Source organism: Xenopus laevis, chromosome 8S (genome assembly GCF_017654675.1).
Source record: "Xenopus laevis strain J_2021 chromosome 8S, Xenopus_laevis_v10.1, whole genome shotgun sequence".
In the NCBI taxonomy this organism is placed as follows: domain Eukaryota; kingdom Metazoa; phylum Chordata; class Amphibia; order Anura; family Pipidae; genus Xenopus; species Xenopus laevis.
This window is the reverse complement of record NC_054386.1, coordinates 20854744-20876767: the sequence shown is the minus strand read 5'-3', so window position 1 is coordinate 20876767 and position 22024 is coordinate 20854744. Positions and strand designations below refer to the sequence as shown.

At 40.3% G+C, this 22024-nt stretch overlaps 1 protein-coding gene and 1 long non-coding RNA gene across 3 annotated transcripts in view; one reads left to right on the top strand and one right to left on the bottom strand.

Moving 5' to 3' along the window:
• lgmn.S (legumain S homeolog) overlaps positions 1 to 16569 on the bottom strand; it is a 27315-nt gene extending 10746 nt beyond the window's left edge. The window contains exons 1-10 of the mRNA XM_018232415.2: positions 16432 to 16569; positions 12697 to 12855; positions 9222 to 9319; positions 8852 to 8933; positions 7311 to 7396; positions 7024 to 7099; positions 5845 to 5907; positions 4316 to 4382; positions 1508 to 1626; positions 71 to 160 (exon numbers count right to left, since the gene is read on the bottom strand). Coding sequence (XP_018087904.1) covers positions 71 to 160; positions 1508 to 1626; positions 4316 to 4382; positions 5845 to 5907; positions 7024 to 7099; positions 7311 to 7396; positions 8852 to 8933; positions 9222 to 9319; positions 12697 to 12834 — 819 coding nt within the window. The 5' untranslated portion in view covers positions 12835 to 12855; positions 16432 to 16569. The remainder of the gene's footprint in view (positions 1 to 70; positions 161 to 1507; positions 1627 to 4315; positions 4383 to 5844; positions 5908 to 7023; positions 7100 to 7310; positions 7397 to 8851; positions 8934 to 9221; positions 9320 to 12696; positions 12856 to 16431) is intronic.
• Positions 16550 to 22024, top strand: part of LOC121397718 — a 23636-nt gene continuing 18161 nt past the window's right edge. For both annotated transcript variants that reach the window (XR_005963858.1, XR_005963857.1), the window contains exons 1-2: positions 16550 to 16687; positions 19374 to 19495. This is a non-coding gene — a long non-coding RNA (uncharacterized LOC121397718). The remainder of the gene's footprint in view (positions 16688 to 19373; positions 19496 to 22024) is intronic.

Sequence of the window (22024 nt, the reverse complement as noted above, 5' to 3'; positions counted from 1 at the left end):
TCCTAGATACTGTATTTCTGAAGACAGACATTAGACAGACAAAATACAGAATGTACAGAGGGGAACTCACCCTGTTTCCAAACTGCATGACATGGCTAGTGTTTGTGTGCTGCTTCACCAGAACAAATTGTTTGTGTAGTGTTTCTTTGTTCAAATCCTCCTATAAATAAAGCAGATGAGTTGGTTACCTAAAAGCAGAGCTGTGGAGTCAGAGTCGGAATCAATTTTGGGTATGTGGACTCGGAGTTGCCAAAAATGTACCAACTCCGACTCCTAAAAACTTTAAATAGAAGCACTAAAATAATCAAATCAGCTTCTGTGAAGGAGAATATGGCAGAAGCAATTCTATTTCTAAGAACATTCCTTTAGTTCATTTTGGATTGTATTCTACAGTCCAATTAATATATACGTTGTTGTAGGTTTTCCAAATGTTTTTTGGTTTATAAAGTTTAACTTTGATTTAGAAATACTAAAGGAGGTGGTTTATAAGTTTTGAGCTTTGGCAGTGATAAAATGTCTTTTATAGTGTGTACTTAAAGGGATCCTGTCATGGGAAAACATGTTTTTTTTCAAAACGCATCAGTTAATAGTGCTACTCCAGCAGAATTCTGCACTGAAATCCATTTCTCAAAAGAGCAAACAGATTTTTTTATATTCAATTTTGAAATCTGACATGGGGCTAGACATTTTGTCAATTTTCCAGCTGCCCCTGGTCATGTGACTTGTGCCTGCACTTTAGGAGAGAAATGCTTTCTGGCAGGCTGCTGTTTTTCCTTCTCAATGTAACTGAATGTGTCTCAGTGGGACATGGGTTTTTATTATTGAGTGTTGTTCTTAGATCTACCAGGCAGTTGTTATCTTGTGTTAGGGAGCTGCTATCTGGTTACCTTCCCATTGTTCTTTTGTTTGGCTGCTGGGGGGAAAAAGGGAGGGGGTGATATCACTCCAACTTGCAGTACAGCAGTAAAGAGTGACTGAAGTTTATCAGAGCACAAGTCACATGACCAGGGGCAGCTGGGAAATTGACAATATGTCTAGCCTCATGTCAGATTTCAAAATGTAATGTAAAAAAAATCTGTTTGCTCTTTTGAGAAATGGATTTCAGTGCAGAATTCTGCTGGAGGAGCACTGTTAACTGATGCGTTTTGTCCTCGTGTAGGGGGTGCGCGCGGACCGTGGGCGCTAGGACCACTAAGCCTCGGATGGCGGGCGTTAGGACCACGTGGCCTTGGGGTCGCCGCAGATACAAATCCGGCCCTGAGTAGGAGGTACCACATAACTGAGGAGTTGGAGTGGAAAGGTTTATGTCTCAGCTCCACAGCCCAAAAGCTGCAATTAATCTAAATGTCATTTTATTTGCTGTATTAGTGAAGGAAGAGCAAGAGGAGGCAGATAGGCTCATTCAGAGGTGCAGGGTATTGTGTAGCAGGAGGATTTTTCATCTGACAGTCAGTGCAAAGCACTAAAGGGCACGCTCAGAAATCACTCTATGTTTGTCTAAACTCACCATATCAGAGTCTTCCATCCAGCTGACACTGTACAGATCTCCCAGGTAAGTGTCTCGTTTGTCGTCATAGTAACAAGCGTAGGATGACTCATGGGAGTTGGCAGCTGTGGTTGCGTATACTGTATGGATAAAACCAGCCGTCAAAATGTTCTACAATTCTCAGAAATCACGACAGGTGTAGGCCTAGGTGCTTATTGGGGATATGTACCATCCCATAACAATGTAAAATGCTCCTCATGCTGATATCATGATTGTGTAGTCTAAGCCCCCTTACTGATAAAAGCTTATTTTACTGATACTGGAAACATCTCCAGATTCTTTCCTGATCAGTTCTATTGATGTGAGAGGAGCGAGAGAACAAAGCAGTGAATCATCTGTTTCAGTAATATCAGCTTTTGCCTGTATTATACAGCAGCAGGCGCTTAGGTTGATGATGTTAGCAGTGAAAATATTCCAATATCATGACATTAAAAACACATTATCAGTTGCAAAAGCATTAAAAAGAGCTTCTATACTTACACTTAGGGGCATATTTATCAAGGGTCGAATTTCGAATTGAAAAAAAACGTCGAAATTTGAATTCAGAAAGACCAACTGAAATTAAGTCAAAGTTTTTTTTGGGTCGAATAGGTCAGTTTTCATTCGAATAGGTCCGTATTCAGCCCAATTCGAATGGAAGGAATATCGCATTCGATTGAATTTGAGTTAACGTTTTTCCCGAAAAAAAATTGACTTTTCAAAGTCCATCAATTGACTCCATATGGGTTCTAGGAGGTCCCCCATAGGCTAAAACAGCAATTTGACAGGTTTTAGATGGCGAATGGTAGAAGTCGAATTTTTAAAGAGACAGTATAAAATTTTGATATTCGAATTTGGACTATTCCCTAGTCGAAGTACACAAAAAATAGCTTGAAATTCGAGTTTTTTTCATTACAAAATTCAACTTGACCTTGCCCCTAAATCTTTTTATATTTATATAAAGTCAATTCCCCCAAATAACAATTTCCACACCATCTCACCAAGAAGCATGCCCATATTGATAATCCAGTAACTGCTTGAATATCTCATCTGGAAGGTTAATGTGCACTACATACATCAAGGGCAATTGAGCAAAATTCTCTGTCTAATAAAACTATAACCTATGAGCAACAATTGGGAGGAAGACTAGTGGGATGGTATAGCACAGTGATAAGTCATTTTAAGTGTTCCAAACACCTCTACACTAACTGCATAATGAATTCCTGACATACAAATATCCTTTCTACCCTTTAGGGTAATTCTTTTCGTTTTTGGCTGGCAGCAGATTTGACCCTTTTTGACTTTTTTAGTTAGTCACCTGTTCTCCAGAGGGTCAGGAACAAGGCTTATTATACTCTGCCCAACCCTAACAGAAATACTTTCCCTTCTCACAGGGGTGGATGAGGTCCTAGAACAGTGGTAGGGAACCTGCGGCTCTTCATCCTGCTTGCTGCGGCTCAGTCTTGCGGCTTTGCCTGTCAGGTCGTATTTACAGCCCTCGCACCTGCTGGTGGCTTCTTGAGTGTGCGACCGCGGTAAGCACACTCAAGAAGCTGCCAGCAGGTGCGAGGGCTGTATAGACGTCCCAGGAGTGGCAAGACTGAGCCGCAGCAAGATGATTCATCATGGTCCTTACCACGGTCACACACTCAAGACAAGAGAGAGACGATCAGCATTGAGCTTCAGAAACAGAAGTCACATTAAACAGATGAGAACACTAGCATTTAATAGGGCTGTTCAGTGTTTAATTTATTTCAAAGTAGCCCTGCATATACACAATGCACTTCTGTTTGTTGTATTCTGTTTTTGTAACAGTTAAAATTAAAAAAAGGTTAAAAAAGTTTATAAGCTGTGTTATGTTTTGCAGCTCCAGACTATTTTTCTTTGGTGGGAGAGGGGCAAATTGGCTCTTTTGATAGTAAAGGTTGCTGACCCCTGTCCTAGAATCATGTTGGTGTAACAGCTTTATCAGCAAAGGGGTATCACTATTTTTTTTCCAAAAACTGGTGAAATATGAAACTAAGGGCAGAGACACACACTGCTATTTCGGGAGATTAGTCACCCAGTGACATATTGATTCTTATTCGGGCAACTAATCTCCCTGAACTGCCAGCGGGGAGGCACTCGGAACGCTTAATTTTCCAAAAGTCGTCCAAAGTTGCCACACGGGGAAACTTCGGGTGACTTTGGAAAGCCAAAGGTATCCGAGTGCCATCCCGCCGGCGATTTAGATTCTAGCCGGCGGGAAGGCTTTTTGGGGAAATTAGTCACCCGATGAAAAAGCGATATGTCACTGGGCGACCCGAAATAGCAGTGTGTATCTCTGCCCTTCGTTTCATATTTCACCAGGTTTTGGGAAAAAAATTGTCATACCCCTTTGCTGATAAAGCATTTGCACCACTAATGTCCAGAAATAGCAGCGTGTCTCTGCCCTAAGTGTCGATAAAGCAGAAGTGTCTCTCACCAGATGGGTGATACAGAGACAGATGGGTTCATGACGTATAAACAAACCACTGACTGTCACAAGCTGAATCTTCACAGAAAGTAGCATTATTTATCAGTCATATGATATGGGCTTTGTTTCATATCTGCATTTCCTCTTACCTCTGCAGCTGGTGTTTACATTTTACACTTATGTTTTCTTTCTGCCTCTATGTACTTTCCAGGAGGTACAAGTTCTTGGACCAAATTTCCATCTGCTTTCATATGAAACTCGTTTAATACAAAGCCTAATATGGTCTGAGGGGACTGCAGATGCAAGAGGTTACTGTATATTAGTTTCTCACTTACCATTAATATTATTGGGCAGGTGGTTCATCATGGAGCCAGACTCACAGGCCTCAATGTAAAACACCATCTGAAGCAAATAAGATGAATATAACAGCTGACTTAATTAATCACTTTATTTGTGCCTCATTAGTGCAGCCCTAGATAGTTTGTCCCAGTATCAAGACTGTTCTGAAATATTTGTTTTTATGGCAAACCCTGGACACCAACAAGGACTATTTGGGAGGGATTAGTACCATTCAACATAAGGCTACCAGCTTCTGCTTCATTTTTCTGCGTCTGTATATGTATGATGACATGAGAAATGCAGTGAAAGCTCATTGATTTGTCCAGTTATGTGCACGGTCAATATCCGGTTGATCTCTGTGCAAATCAACAATCTCAGCATATGTGTTTTCCAAGAACTTACAGTATATACTCGAGTATAAGCCATCCCGAGTATAAGCCGAGGTACCTAATTTTACCTCCAAAAACTAGGAAAGCTTATTGACTTGAGTATAAGCCTAGGGTGAGAAATGCAGCAGCTTCTGGTAAGTTTCAATCGAAAAATTTAGGGTTTCTGGTCCCATTGGAGGTGCCGGCGTCTTGTTTTTGGATGCCGGCGACCATTCTTGGACGCCGGCGAATATTCTTGGAGACTATTCTTGGACGTTGGCAACTATTCTTGGACGCCGGCGACTATTCTTGGGTGCCGGCGACTATTCTTAGACGCCCGCGACCGTTTATGCGCTTGACCCGAGTATAAACAGAGGTAGAGTTTTTCAGCATATTTTGGGGGCTGAAAAACTCGGCTTATACTCGAGTATATACGGTACAGGATAGCCAACTGTACAATATACAGTATGTACTGAACAGGTGGTGCTACTCCACCAGGGACTATTTTGGCAAATCCAGTCATGGCTGGGGTGGGGGCAGGTCAAAAGATGCACACTTGAATAAGAAATCAAGTGGTACAAAATCTGTATTAATGTGGCCTTAACAAAAATATTTATTTTACTAGTGTAATATATGTGTATTTATAGGCTAAATGCTATCAGTATTTACATAAGTGTCTTATACAGTCTTTGTAGCTGGTTCAAATTCAATCAATTAAAGGGGTTTTTTTAACCTTCAAACACTTTTTTCATTATAGCGGGCACAAGACAGAGGGAAGGCGTTCTTGGGGATTAGTCGCCCCAAAGAGGCGATTAGTCGCCAGGCAACGAAATCTCCCTGAAATCGTCAGGTGTGCCCTTACCTTAACTGTTTTAAATTGATACATTTAGTTGATACAATTGTTATCTTTGTCCCTGCTGAGCAGACTCCATCAGTTTCATTAAAAGCAGCTGTTAGAATTGATAAAATAGTTGCTAATGTTCCACAGATACTGCTGAGAAATGTAACAGTTCAGAATACTCCTGGATTTTTGGAGAACGGTAAAAAATAAAAGATGGAAAGCAATTGAAAAAAGTCTTTACTTATGGCAAAGAGTCTGAAAACATCTGAACTGAAAAAAGTATTTGGAAGGTGTGCAATCCCTTTAAGTTAGTTACCTTTTTGTACTTCTTGTTCTCATACATATGCTGTATGGTCTTATTCAGTTCCATGACATGCAGCTGAAAGTAAGGACAGAAATGTATTAGAGATGCAGAAACAGTAGGACCACACTTTCAAAAATAACAACCGTGCCTGACTGCTGCATATAGAATAAAGGTAGTAGACTCATGTTTTTGGAACATTGAGTTCTTCTATGACAGCTTGATAAATACATTACACATTATTACAAATATACACACATAACAGAACTACATTACTGTTGTTCTGCTTTAACCAGCTACTTTTTCAAGAGCAAAAGAAGCTTATAGTTGGTGGTACCTGACAATTATGGCTCTTCATCTGTTAAGGAGAAAGCCATTATTGCTCTCTTATATTAGAGTCCTGCAGCAGGTTGGGTTACCCGCAAAAAAAGCGGGCACGAGGGGAGGATTTTCAGGTATAGATGCGGGTCAAGTTGAGGGTCTCATCTAAATTTCTCATGTTTTGTACTATTGTCTATATTGTACTCCTTTTAAAGTTTTACAAAACTGTCCCGCCCACTTTTGATGATGTCACTCCCGGTTTGCAGCAACATCACTTCCTGTTTGATGGTGGTCGGAGGGTTGCGGGTCGGGTTGTGGATAAGGCAGTTGCGGGTGCGGGAAACTGGTTATGTGCAGGACTCTATCTTATATGCCTAGTTGTGTAACAATAAGAGCAACAGATGCCAGTGGGGCACTACTGGTTGATGTGAGTGCTACAAATACAAGTGAGTACTACAAGGGGTAAAGGGGGACCCAGATATATTTTTTGCCAGAGGGCAGAGAAGTTATGCCCCCTGTATATGTAAAAATGATTTTTATGCATACTTGATTTAGTGAAAAAATTGTTGATTTCTGTAAAAATCCAATAAGAATAAAACAGCCCAGCCACAGTAAACTTAAAGGAAAACTATATCCCCTAAATGAATACTTAAGCAACAGATCAGGGGGCGGCCCATATTTTTTAAAATGGCAATTTTCTATTTATGATTACCCAATGGCACATACTACTAGAAAAGTATATTATTATTATAATGGTTCGTTTACATGAAGCAGGGTTTTACACATGAGCTGTTTTACTCAGTATCTTTTAATAGAGACCTACATTGTTTGGGGGGTATAGTTTTCCTTTAAGGCTAAAGGGCTTCCACTTACATCATCATTAGGAAAGGCCAGCAGGCCTGGTGCTCCATGGTCAGTAAAGTATACAAACACGTGATCATTGGGGCCGCTGAAAGAAGACAAAGGGTAAAATACATTTTATTGTGGTTAACAATGCAGGTGGTTTATATGTAACAAATCAGTCACCAGACACACAGACATAAAGTTCCCCTACTGAGATCAACAAAAAGTCAACTACAAACCAATTAACACCTACACACTGCCAGACAATTGGAAGCCAGGAAACCCCATTTGGGGCTCGAATAACCATAAGAACTAACCTGCGGATTACTTTCCCTGATCCCTTCCCCTTGACAGCTTCAGAATCACCGCTCAGGACAGCCAGAAAATTTTTAGGAGTGACATCCTAGGACCAAAATAAACAACAACAAAAAAAGATTGGCGGAGGGAAACCCCAAGATATTTAGAATAAAAAAGAAAGACCATTTATATAAAAGAACAGTAACACCAAATAATAAAAGCGTTTTATATGCGTTAAATTTAATGAGTTGTTATTAAAGATTATGTTTGATTCATAAACACTGCAACAGTTAATATAAGATTCTGTGTAGCCATGGGGGCAGCCATTCAATCCGGCCAAATTCATCGGGCAAGTCAATAGGACAAAAAGGCACAGGTTTACATAGCGAATAACAGATAAACTCGGTAGAATACAATGAAAGATAAAAAGGGTGAATGCCATTTTGTCTCTCTCTGTAGCGGAGTATAGAAGAGGCTTTTTCTGCCTCTTGTAGGTGCTAAATCAACAGACACACTAGTATATTTTGACATTACTAGTGGTTTAAGTGCTAAATGCCGTGGCATCATTTATACAAAGATATATCACTAGAGATGAAAGAATGCTCCAGAATAGCACAATTAAAATCTGTTCTAATCTTACACTGTCCTACCTTTAGGGCAGAGACAGACGAGAAGATTCCGGGATATTTAATTGCCCGCCGACAAATCTCCTCTTCTTCGGGCGACTAATCTCCCCGAACTGCCTCCCCGTTGCCTAGAATCTAAATCGCTGGCGGGATGGCACTCGGATCGCTTCGTTTTCCGAAGTCACCTGAAGTTGCCTCACGAGGAAACTTCGGGCGACTTTGGAAAACGAAGTGTTCTGAGTGCCATCCCGCTGCCGATTTAGATTTTAGCCGACGGGGAGATTAGTCACCCGAAGAAGAGGCAATTTGTCGCGAGGCGATTAATCTCCCCGAATCTCCACGTGTGTCTCTGCCCTTAGCTGATCACTGGAATCAGTTCTATTTATACAAACCCATATTAAATACTGTCGCCAAAACCAACCTCCTGTTACTAAAAGTTTTTCATGTACATAAGAATCGATGCAGAAAAGCAAATAGGCGCTTATCGCCACTATTTCAAATTTGCTTTTATTTTAAAAGAAGATTTTGCAACTTTTATAGGGAAACATCATCAGACAGGAAACAGAATACAGTGTGTAGTGATGAGAAACCAACATTTAATTTGCATTTTGGCTTTTGTCTTTGCAGATTATTCCTTGCAGCTGTACAATTTTGCTTTGATTCTAAGATTCACTGCAGCATTCAGACATCTCATCCATTCAGCAAAGGAAATAACTCACTATTTTAAACATTTGCAAATAAAAATCAATGAGATATTTAGTAAATGTGCACTAATAAGTGCATAAAAAATAATTGGATATATTTAACAAGATACAGTGGTAGATGATGGATGATAGCAGATAGCGCTGTTTTTTAAGGGGATATAACAATTAAATTGTTTCTTAGCAAGTTATTCTTCAAAACATAATAAAGGTGGACTTGCTTGGAACACTTACATCTCCAATATAATCCTTCAAGACTCCGGCGTACACATCAGTACCATTGGGCCGGTTGATAATGATTCCTTTGGTAGGATTTCTGAAAGTGAGAAGGATATACATTATAGAGGGAATCTAGGGACATCTTTGTTTTATCTGCAAACCTATACAAGGATATTTCAACCTGCATCTCAACTAAAAGAAATAATTATGGGGGCGAAAGCCAGAAAACACATGACACAGAAGGGTTGAACATTAATTTCATTAGTCAGCCTTCTTACTAAATAATGGGCGTGCATTGCTGGACACTGCCTCCCAATTCCAGTAAATGAATTTCTATTTTCAGCCATGGAGAAGGATAGTTCCCTCACACAGTGATACTACTTACTCCTCATTATTGGCAATATCATCATACATCATGACGACAATTTGCTCATCAGGGATGCCGTTCTTCTTGATTATTTGATAGGCATGGCACACATCTGCCTGGGAATGAAACATACTATTAGCTTGCAGACATTTCCAGTATATCCAGTGTCGGACTGGCCCACAGAGATACCAGGAAAACTCCCAGTGGGCCCTCCTGCTTCTAAACATTTGTCATATTTCATGGCCATTACCTATTTCTATGAGAACAAAGTGACTAAATAGATTGAATAATAGATTATAGCATGTAAAGAAAAGAGACTAGCAGAATAGAGGTTGTGTGAGGAGAGGAATTATAATAGTACGGACAGTGGGCCCCTGATCTAAGGTCTTTTGGTGGGCCCCTGGTCTAAGATTTTTGGGTGGACCCCTGGTGTCCCAGTCCGACACGGAGTAGATTTATCATAAAGTATAAACTGATATTTTTACTACAACAGTGTTGGTTTGTGTTGGATGCAGGAGAAACATTTGTAGTACATAGGCCATCTCAGTGTATCTAAATTTACTGATGTTATAGTTAAAGGAACAGTAACACCAAAAAATGAAAGTGTTTTAAAGTAATGAAAATATAATGTAGTGTTGCCCTGCACTGGTAAAACTGATCTGTTTGCTTCAGAAACACTACTATAGTTCATATAAACAAGCTGCTGTGTAGTAATGGCAGAAATTGAAAAACGGCTACATGGCACAAGTTAACTAATGGATAACAGATAACACCATTCGACAGACAGACCTTATATGCTACCTGCTGTGTAACCTGAGCCTTTTCTCCTTTGAATGGCTGCCCCCATTGCTAAACAGCAGCTTATTTATATAAACTATAGTAGTGTTTCTGAAGCAAACACATCAATTTTACCAGTGCAGGATAACACTTCATTATATTTTCATTACTTTAAAACACTTTCATTTTTTGACGTTACTGTTCCTTTAACAAAGAGAGAACTATAAGAATATTTCCCATGTGACACACGTCCTCCAAAATCATCTGAATTATTTCTGCCACTGTAAGCACTTCCTGAAAGGTTCGAAATGACTCAAAAGAAGCCAGTGGTTTGCCGGCTGATCTTCAGTTTCTGGGCCAAACCCATAAAGAAGAGGAAACGGTACTTAAAATTCCCACAGGTTGATCAATTGGTCAGACTTCCAGTGATTATAATCTTAAAATCTCACTGTGACACTGTCCAGTCAAAGCTCACTCACTGCCTTGGATTCTTCTGCAACTGTACTTTGTCCTTTACTACTCAAGATTCAAACCCATACGGCAACAAGTGGTGGAACTACCGCGGAGGCAAGGGGTGCATTTGCACTAGGTCTTGCACCCCTTTAGGGCTAACCTGCAGTTAGCACACCCGCATATCCGCCAAGAAGATTGTTTCCGGAGGGGGGTGGGCCGACTGCAACCATCCCTTTTACACTTGGGCATCACAGTCAGGATTCAGCTGCTCCTCAGTTTTAATGTAATTAAATAATAACTATTTAAAATAATTATTATTATATCCTGGCTGCTTACTGGATGAACCAATGATTAACCACCATTCATCAGACCATCAGTATTACATGGTACTAGACATCCCATTTTCCCTCCTAAATTAATGACCATCTGCAGCACCAGAGCTGGACAATGGTCAAAATTAATGCATTTTCTTCATGCATATGTAATATTCAAATGTAACAGCCTAAAGCCCTAACAAAGCATCTCTACATCGTTGCCATTTAATAACAAATGTACTTTTAATGCCTCTAAATCAGGGATCCCCAACCTTTTTAACCCGTGAGCAACATTCAAAAGTAAAAAGAGTTGGGGAGCAACACAAGCATGAAAAATGTTCTTGGGGTGCCAAATAAGTGCTATGATTGGCCATTTGGTAGCCCCTATGTGGCTTTTCAACCTAAATTGTGGCTCTATTTGGCAGGACACCTGGTTTTTATACAACCAAAACTTGCCTCTAAGCCAGGAATTCAATAATAATCACCTGCTTTAAGGCCACTGGAAGCAACATCCAAGGGGTTGGAGAGCAACATGTTACTCACAAGCTACTGGTTGGGGATCACTGCCTTAAATTCTGCTTCTTATAAACATGTCCTTTCCTAGCTAAAAAACACCACTCCTAGTTATCACAGGCTTCCTTCCATTAGTGAGAAATGCACACATTTCTAGAGGACGTAGAATTCTATCCTTACTATAAGAATAACAAAAACATGCAGAGAGAAAAAAAACACAGACCAGTAAGTCACATTGGTTCTTATTAGTAGGCAAATTCCATGTTTGATAAGTGACACTTTTGGGAGTCTCTCTTTAGGACCTAAATTACACAATCTTCTGGCTGATCAAACACATTGTGACATTTAAATGACTATTGCTAATAGGTCAGTAAAAGTACTTCACTTTGGTTTGAAAGGCCTCTTATGATGCAGCTTAATTACTGTTTAAGCTCTAATGTACTAAACTATGCACCAGCAAACATACAGAGCCCCAGAGTGAGTGCCACGTCACCACTAAACTTACTAGAACCCAAGGGCACAAACTGCTGCCAATGGGATTCATTTATTTCAGTATATTTAGCATAGTTAACTGTATGTACAAATCTCTGCAGATGTGCCTTTGTACATATAAATGCAATTTTGCTTTCTTATGTACATCCATCCACTACAGACTCCAAACATTTTATGACAACATACAATGTCATAAACAGAGAGTGAATAGTGCTGCTCCAGCAGAATTTTTTTATGTTTAATCTTAACATCTGACATGGGGCTAGACATATTGTAAGTTTCCCAACTGCCCCAGTCATGTGACTAGTGCTTTGATAAACTTCAGTCACTCTTTACTGCTGTGCTGCAGGTTGGAGTGATATCACCCCATCCCCACCAACCCAGCTGAACAATGGGAAGGTAACCAGATAACTGCTCACTGGCACAAGATAACAGCTCCCTGGTAGATGTAAGAACAGCACTCAATAGTAAAATCCAGGTCCCACTGAGACACATTCAGTTACATTAAGTAGGAGAAACAACAGACTGCCAGAAAGCATTTCTCTCCTAAAGTGCTGGCTCTTTCTGAAAGCACATGACCAGGCAAAATGACCTGAGATGGCTGCCTACACACCTATATTACAACTAAAAAAATACACTTGCTGGTTCAGGAATGAAATTTTATATTGCAGAGTGAATTATTTGCAGTGTAAACAGTGTAATTTAGAAATAAAAACGACATCATAAAAGTCATGACAGAATCCCTGCAAGAGCAAACTAGGGTTTGGATTCAGCATTCATCCAAATCTGAAAATCTGGTGCATCCATACTCAGTACTCAGAATATTTCTTATAAGTGTTTGACCTGTGGGAAGCAAGCTCACTAACTCATTATGTATGTTTTTCTGCAGTTGGCAGCACATATTAACCAATGCATCAACCTACATATAATGGTTTTAATATTACCTGATGTCGGTAGTTGTACCAGCCATTGGAACCTGCCACAAGGACCACCCAGTGCTTTCCTGTTTCTTCTGAGTTGCTGAATGGCAGAGATGTGGCTCCTAGAATGAAGCTTACCAGTGCTGCCAGATGTAGAAGCATTTTGATATCTATCACAGGAACCTGTAAAAAGGAAGAAGCAAAATGGTGGCTCAATAGTCATTACTGCTACCTTGCAGCATTGGGATCCTGAGTTTAATTCCAACCATACCACTATCTGTAAGTAGTTGAATTTCTGGGTATGTTTCCTCCCAGACTCCAAGACTCCAAAACCATACAGGTAGGTTAAATAGCTTCTAAAGAACTTGACCCTAGTGATAGGGGCTCTAGATAGTAAACTTCCCTGGGACATAAGAAAATAATTAAATAGAAAAATTGTAAATTTGGGGACCTTTGTATTGTTTTAAACCCAAATTCTTACGCAATTCTCAAGTTGAAACATTTTCAAGTTCCTCTAGTGAATAATAAAAACAGTCTAAATACATGGGGAATTACTACTTAGCATTTACAGTGAGTACATTGTTAGTACATTAGTATGTTGTATTATGCTGTGTAAAGTAATGCAATGGCGTGTAAGTAAGAACATTTACATTTAAGGCATTTAAGAACCACTTCTTAAAATGCTATTTTAATGCTTCCACTATTTCCTAAAAAATGAATAACTTCCCCATCTTCCTTTCTGACACAAAAAGCCACAAAACTCTCACACTTAGGGCTCTTGCACACAAGCACTCCCCTGCGTTGGATTTTTCATGTGCATTTATTTATTGATTTATCAAGCAAGATAGGGATATTATCACTTATAATACCTGACTGGTCAGTGATAACTGGAAGGCTGCTGGTATCCTTTCAAATACATATTCAGTGTCACAACATATGGCTCTATCTTTGATATTAACCTTATTATATCAGTTCTGTACAGTAAAACCAAAGAATAGGAACCCATATGTTATGTTCAGTTATTATATTGTAGCAACAATTTCTGTTTGTGGTTTCAACTACAGGCATGGGACGTGTTATCCAGAATGCTTGGGACCTGGGGTTTTCTGGATTATGGCTCTTTACATAAATTGGATCTTCATACCTTAAGTTTACTAGAAAATAATATAAACATCAATAGGCTGGTTTTGCTTCCAATAAGGATTAATTATATCTTAGTTTGGCTCAAGTACAAGATCCTGTTTTATTGTAAAAAAATTGGATTATTTTGATAAAATGCAATCTATGGGAGATGGCCTTTCCATAACTTTGAGTTTTCTGGATCCCATGCCTGTAGAATGGAGGCCAGATTTGTTTTTAAGAGTGCCCATGGCACTTTACAGTTAGGCCCTACGGAGAAGTAGTTTAGGGTAGAAAGAATGGAGGCTTGTATGTATGTAGGACAAGTGATAGTAGATAGAGCAGGAGAGCGGCACTTTCCCAGGTCTAACTTTGGTTAAAGGAGAAAGAAAGGCTAAAAGTAAGTAAGCTTTATCAGTAAGGTCTATATAAATACACCAGTAAACCCTCCAAGTAATACTGCTCTGCATCCTCAGTCAAAAGAAACACAGCATTTCTTCCCTTCTATTGTGCATACATGGGCTTCTGTATCAGACTTCCTGTTTTCAGCATGAACCTCCAGTGCTAGGGCTTGAGCACGCTCAGTTTGCTCCTCTCCCCCTCCCGCCTTCCCTCCCTGCTGTAATCTGAGCCCAGAGCTATGACTGAGCAGGTAAACTCAGGCCGGATGTGATGTCACACCAAGTGAATATGGCAGCTGCTATCCTAAACAAACAAAGAGCTTCTAGAGCGGTTTACTCAGGTATGGTAAAGCATTCTACAGAATAAATAGTGTTATAGCTTGCACTATTGTGGCTAATCTATTGACAATAAACTGCTTCGGTACCTTTCCTTGTCCTTTAATGAGTGGCTTCCATAAACACATTTTAGCCATCCGCCTCCCTTACAATAGTGCTGGATCGCTTGTTCTTGTATTATGTTAGCTAAAAGGGCCTGCACTCCAAATAAGTAGATAGACCAAGTGGTATTTGAATAGTCATATATTTATATATTTAAAAAGAAATACATGCATAAGACAGGGCCAAAACATGCCAGAAAATATCACAAAAATTCAAATGTACATACCACTCAAAATATGGTCAAACAGCAATATGATAAAGAAAGCGGATACACCTGCCCGGAGAGGAGAATCGCCCCGACGTTTCGGCTTTTAGCCTTTCTCAAGGGGAATTCTCACTTCTCGCTTGTTCTTGTAAACAGATAACACAGCAGGAAACAAGTTCCTTAATTTTCTCGAGCACATGACATTGGAAACTACAGATTAGATAGCAAGAGGTTTTTCCTCATTCCTGCTCTAACACCCACATGCCTTTGCACTACTACATGCACCAATCTCACCTCACACACATTATGTATTATTATTGTGGCTGCACTAGAATTCCCAGCATCCATAGAGTGCAGATCAATATTCTGCTTTAAGACGGATGTTATGGCTGAATGCACTTTAAATACTGCTCTGTATAATATTTATGTATATATGAGTATGATAAAATAACAAAATGGAAACTGGCAGGTCATATTAAAGTGGACTTGTCACCCAGACACAAAAAGCTGTAAAATAAAAGTCCTTTTCAAATTAAACATGAAATCCAATTTCTATTTTTTATATAAAAAAACAAATATTGTCTTTAGGCATAGAGGCGGGGCAGACAATTACTTTCACTTTCCATTCAGCACTTCCTAGATGTCACTGCCTTCCCTACATCCCCCAGTTCTCTTAACCGTTTAATTGTGTAACCAGTGCTGGGGATGGACATCAGGTCCCCCATTCTGGTGCACAAACAAGATTCTGAGATGATACAAGGCTTGTCTTAATAACAGTGTCCACAAAATGGCTCCTGCCTGCTTGCTGTAATTATGAATTCCCAGACTAATGGAAACATGATTGAAATAATTTATATAGTGTAATTAAAGTTATTTTTCCTTGACTGATGTGATAAAATAGGGTTTTGAATCATTTTTTTGGGTGACGGGTCCCCTTTAAAGCTATGATTCTGGCACAAGAGGCGATTCCCAGCTTTCTGATCATTTTCCCAGGAAATGGTTTAGAAACAAAACTCTTGAAATTCCAAGGCGTGTTTAGCACTGACTAAACTGGGAATGAGCACAAGCTGCCGCCACATCTGGCCAGTCATCCAGGCAAGTAATGGCTAGTAGCTGCAATTTTTCCGGCACATGATCTGCTCTTGGGATGCAGGCGAACGAATGAGCAACCCTGACTAACAGGTATCGATATAAGAAAAAAAAAAAAGTCCAAAATAAACCCCTGAGGCTGCAGCCATGGGATGTAGAGACATAAACAGAAATAAAAGGTACAGGATATACATAAACTGTTCCATGCTTTGTAATTTCAGACATCCACTGGCAAAGAAACCTCTCAAACAAACCAATGCTTTTGAACTACAATACCCATGATTCTCAGCGAGCAGGCCCTGTATAGCTAACGCAGAAGAGCTAGAAGCCCGACACGGATCTAATACATCAGTAATGCAGTAACAACATTATAATTGCTCACATAAAGCTTCTGTATTGAGTACTGTGACATATACAGACAGATCTCCGTACACTCCTGCTCATTATAAATAAACATGACCCGAAGAGAAGTCACGTTCATTGCTATTACTGTCGCAAACATATTACCTGATATAAATCTGGGGCTTTGTATCAACACCAGCTCTCAACCCTGATAACAAAGGGATATCCGACCACAGACCAGAGCCACACTGACTGCAAATCACTGAATCAGGCGTCTGGCATTGCACAGCACGGGGGCGTGATCGGAAGTGATTGACAGCTCGGCCAACCAATCACTTGCACCAGATGACAGAAAACAGTGAAACTCGTGATCCTGACTCATCACTTGAAGGGATATTTTTTAGGGAACAGTACTGGAAAGGTTGGTTTCTGGTTTGGTCACATATTAATGTGTCAGCGGGTTAATGGCGGCGCAAGGGACTTTCAAACGTGTGTGAGCTGTCAGTGTGCCCGGGGTATGATAACGATGCCTGTGGTGTATTGATTCCCGTGTATTGATTCCTGCGTGTGATCTGCTTTGGATGAAGTGTGGGCATAAGGGCTTTCTACTTGGTGCAATGCCACATGGAAGTGTTTTATGTGGGGAGGAGAACTGTAACACTCCTTCAAATAGTAATTCTCCAAAGTAAAAGTAATAACATATAGGCAGTGTCGGACAGGGGCCCACCCAAAAACCTTAGACCAGGGGCCCACTCAGTACTAATATTCTTCATCTCCTCAATCAACCTCTGTTCTCTTTATACTATAATCAATTATTCCATCTATTTAGCCTCTTAGAACTCATAGAAATAGGGAATGACCATGAAATAGGCCAAAAGTTTAGCAGCATGAGGGCCCACTGACACCTGGTCCCACCGGGAGTTTTCCTGGTATCCCTGTGGGCCAGTCCAACACTGATTATAGGACAACACATTATTCCAGCACGGAAAAGAGTCGTCCTGTGACAAATGTCCTCTTCTTCAGGCGAAGAAGGGAGGCTGTGTCCCCCCGAAACGTTGATTATTGATTGTTGGTGGCATTAATAAAAGGGGCACAATCCCCGACTGCAACATTGGTGTGTGCGGACCGTTTTTCAAAATTACAAAGCCGGGAGGAAAACTGTAACACTCCTTCAAATAGTAATTTTCCAAAGTAAAAGTGATAACATATAGGCAGTGTCTGACTGGGGCCCACCCAAAAACCTTAGACCAGGGGCCCACTCTCAGTACTAATATTCTTCATCTCCTCGCTCAACCTCTGTTCTCTATACTATAATCAATTATTCCATCTATTTCGCCTCTTAGTTCTCATAGAAATAGGGAATGACCATGAAATAGGCCAAAAGTTTAGCAGCATGAGGGCCCTCTGACACCTGTGCCCACCGGGAGTTTTCCTGGTATCCCTGTGGGCCAGTCCAACACTGATTATAGGACAACACATTATTCCAGCACGGAAAAGAGTCGTCCTGCAACAAATTTCCTCTTCTTCAGGCGACTAATCTCCCCGGAAAGCTTTCCCGCCGGCCCCGCGGGAAGTTTCCTCATGAAGCAACTTCGGCTGACTTTGAAAAAAGCACTCTAGCCGACGGGAAGGCTTTTCAGGGAGATTAGTCGACTAAAAGAGAGGAGATTTGTCGCTGGACGACTAATCTCCTCAGAATCTTAGCGTATGTCACTACCCTTATGTTTGACATCATTACGCAGTGTGTGACTCCCATTTCTTTTGGAAGAGACAGTATAGATCTATCACAACCAAAATCAAACACATATTAACAATATGACCAGTACTACCTAAACACGTTTAACAGGGCTGGACTGGGAGTAAAAAACAGCCCTGGCAAAAAATCAAAGCAGCCCACACATAAATAGTGACTAGGCTGTACATTATACATTAAAATCAGGGTGCCGGTACTATAATCTGATAATACAACATGCAACAGGGACTATCAACTCAAGCACAATATGTCATGAAAGCAGGGGGCAAGACATCTACAGCACAAAGAGAGTGGCAGTAGATACTGCTATCCAATGCACATTATACACAGATAGAGGCAGTGAGGGCTGACACCACAAGCACATTATACAGGTATGTATATGTATCATAATGGAGTTTATGGGAGACAGTCTTTCTGTAATTTGGAGCTTTCTTGATAATGGATTTCAGGATAATGGATCCCATACCTGTATAAAGCAAGGGGCAGTGGGTACTGGCAACCAGGAATATTAAATACAGTTAATGACAGTTGGTTCTAGAACCCGAAGAACATTGTTTATAGAGAGAGAGGAAGTGGGCACTAGCGTCAAAGCACATCCTATAGGTAGATGGTACTCAAACCCCAAACACTACTCAACTCCCCCTATCAACAAGAAACATTTCTGAAGCTGGAGGACTGAGGCACTGTCTAAACTGCAAGAGGTTAAAGTGGTTGCATATCTCAAGGATGGAAATATCTTCCTCCCGCAGGTTAGACAATGTTGTTGGTTTATAATTGTACAGTTATATACCAGCTCTCCAGTGCTGCACCACCAGTCTTTGAAAATCATGCTGCATCAGCACAGCTGGCCCACAATTCAAAAACCAGTCATTGTTTTTGTTTTCTTTTATTAATTTCCCCCTCCCTATATTTTCTTTCTTCTATTCTTTCCTTTTCATCTGTCATCCTGTCCCTCCCTGTTACCCCATTTTCTTTACCCACTATCTATCTATAACTATAGTGAGTACATACTGTGACTATAACATGCAAATGAGCTCACAAGCATGCTCAGATTGAACTGCCCTAAGTATTCTACCCAGAATGCCTAGCTTTAGTAAACACCTCCACTGATAAATACAGATTAGAGGGGTCCATAAGGCAAATGTGTCAGATAGAGTCAGGTCTGTCAGATGGTACAACTAGTGGATCTGAATATACACGTTCAGGAAGAAAGGGGGATAGAAAAAGGCCTTGGTGCTCTGAAAGCTTCCAATGTGTTTGTATTGATATCCAATATAGGAATCACTTCTACAATACTTTTGTATTTTTTTATTTGTTATTATGTCTGTTATAACAGTTATGTATGTAATTACAGGGAGATTGAGAGGAGCACAAACATCTTACTCAGGCGTCACTGTACATGCACACATCTTACTGAAAAGGAGAAAATGGAAAGGCATTTAATGGTCGGAGTGCGGGGGACTAGTACAAAACCAGGTAACTTCTGGCACATCCCGCAGAGTCGACAAATATGTAATAAAATTAGATTATTTCATATAATACAAGCAGAATAGATGTAACAATTTTATTAAATGTTCATTTAAGTCAGAAAGCATTACAAAATAATAATTTTTTTTTAAAAAAATATATATTTATTAATGTATTTATAAACACAGCAATACAATTTTACATAAAATAATTGTATAATAAAATAAGATTGAATCGCTCTTCATTCATGCAGTAGATATGGCAGGTAGCCATAGTGCAGGGAGATGTCTTTGTCACGCTGCCATTGTTTAAAGTACTGCACTCTTCCCTTTGCAGTATACTGGCAGGCCTCTTCTCTCTCCTGCTGGGCTTTTCTTTGAAGAGCTTCTCTCTCCTCTGGTGGAAGTGGAATAGAAAACTCCAACTGCTCAAGAAGTTCTTCCCAATCGTCTTTAATCCGAGGAGGTGATTTCTGTATTGGTGTCTCACATTGGGCTATTTTGCTCAAGCTTGGAGCTGAACTTTTCTTCACACATACAGGTTTTCCCTTTGGTAGGTTTCTGTGGGCTTTAACTTGACCACACTTTGGTGAAGACGGCTTTGAACGCTGATGTTGTGCTTGTTCTTCAGGTTCTCTGATCTGTTGTCGTTGACTTGTGACAATAGGTTTTTTGCCAAGAGCATGAAATGCATTAATAGATTCAAGCATATTTTGCTGAAGTTTGCTGCAATGCTTTTTAGCAAATGTTTGGTCAGTAGGATCATCAGTTTTTCTCTTTCTCTCTTTTGTTTCCTCAGAAACACTGCTGACCGGCTTAGGTTTTCTTTTGGTGCCCTTTTTAGTCGTCTTCTCACTCACTGCATTGGCATTTGCATCATCAGTGGGATCATCAGCTTTTCTCTCTGTCTCTTTTGTTTCCTCAGAAACACTGCTGACCGGCCTAGGCTTTTTTTGTGTGCCCTTTTTAGTCTTCTTCTCACTCACTGCATTGGCATTTGTATCCTCAGAGGGATCATCGGTTTTTCTCTTTTTCTTTTTTGTTTCTTCAGAAACACTGCTGGCCGGCTTAGGTTTTTTTTTTGTGCCCTTTTTAGTTTTCTGCTCACTCACTGCAGTGGCCTTTGTATCATTATACAGTGTAGGGCTCTGCATAATCGGCTCCTCGGTAGATAAGGGCATAGAGGTAACTGAAGTAGCAGATATATCAGGCTTTGGTGGCATTATCTTTTCCACAAATTCTTGATAAGATTCTGGTTGGCCACTCTCTGTAATGGAATTTACAGATGGGTTCTCAGAATTGTCTGCATTATAATTTTGCTCAGGTATACCAGGTGTTTGCATGAAATGTTCATCTTGAAGAGACATGGCTGGTGCAGGGTATGTCTGGTTAACCACAGGATAAGCCGTTCCATATATGTCATACACATAGGAGACCATGGGAAGAGCCTGTGGCATTTGCTGTTGGTTTAGTGGTTCTCCTGCTGGCAGAAATTGTTGCATGCCATAGCCAACTTGTTCTCTTTCATCGTTACAACAACAACAATTGCAACTTTCATTGAAGTCAGTAGAGTAGTTATAATTGTTATGTTGGTTTAGTGGTTCTCCTGCTGGCAGAAATTGTTGCATGCCATAGCCATCTTGTTCTCTTACAGCGTTACAACAACAACAATTGCAACTTGCATCGAAGTCAGTAGAGTAGTTATAATTGTTACAGTTATAATCTGGAGGGATAAATTATAACATTTAATTAATAATGACTTAATCTGAGGGTACATTCATGGTACAATTTCACTGCTGTAATTTATTTATCTAAATCAGTGGTTTCCAATTCCCTACTGAGGTTCATCATGTGGCATAATCCCATTTTGGATAATAACATTTTTACAAACCATTGCCAACAGAACATCTAGAAAAGCAAAAAGGCAGCCACCCTAACACCTAACTTTGACTGTAACATAATAATGATCATAATAATAAATCTTCTTGTAAAATTGACCTCTTATTAGGAGGTAATATTGATCCTACCGTCAGTGATACACAGTGTTATCCAAACTAGAAATAGAATATCTCTAAAAAAGTGTCAACTTTCCTGGCACTTACATATTAATCATCAGTGTCGGACTGGCCCGGCGGGACACCGGGAAAAAACCCGGTGGGCCCCGACCCTCGTGGGCCCCCGCCGGGCCAGACCCCCTCTAATAGTATAAAAAAATTTTAAAAAGTTTTCGGCGATGCGCATCGCATCACCGCTTGCGCATGCGCATCGGCGCTTGCGCATGCGTATCGGCGCTTGCGCATGCGTATCGGCGCTTGCGCGCCGAGAAGTGCGCTCGCGCATGCGCGCAGTAGGGGGGCGGGGGCCCTGGACCAGCAGTCCCGGTGGGCCCCGGTCCCCCCAGTCCGACCCTGTTAATCATCACTGTATGTTTTATTTTAACTGTATAGTTTTTGGTGCAATTACTATATAAATAAATACAATAGAATATATCCAGAATGCTCAGAACCTGGGGTTTTCCGGATAACGGATCTTTCAGTGA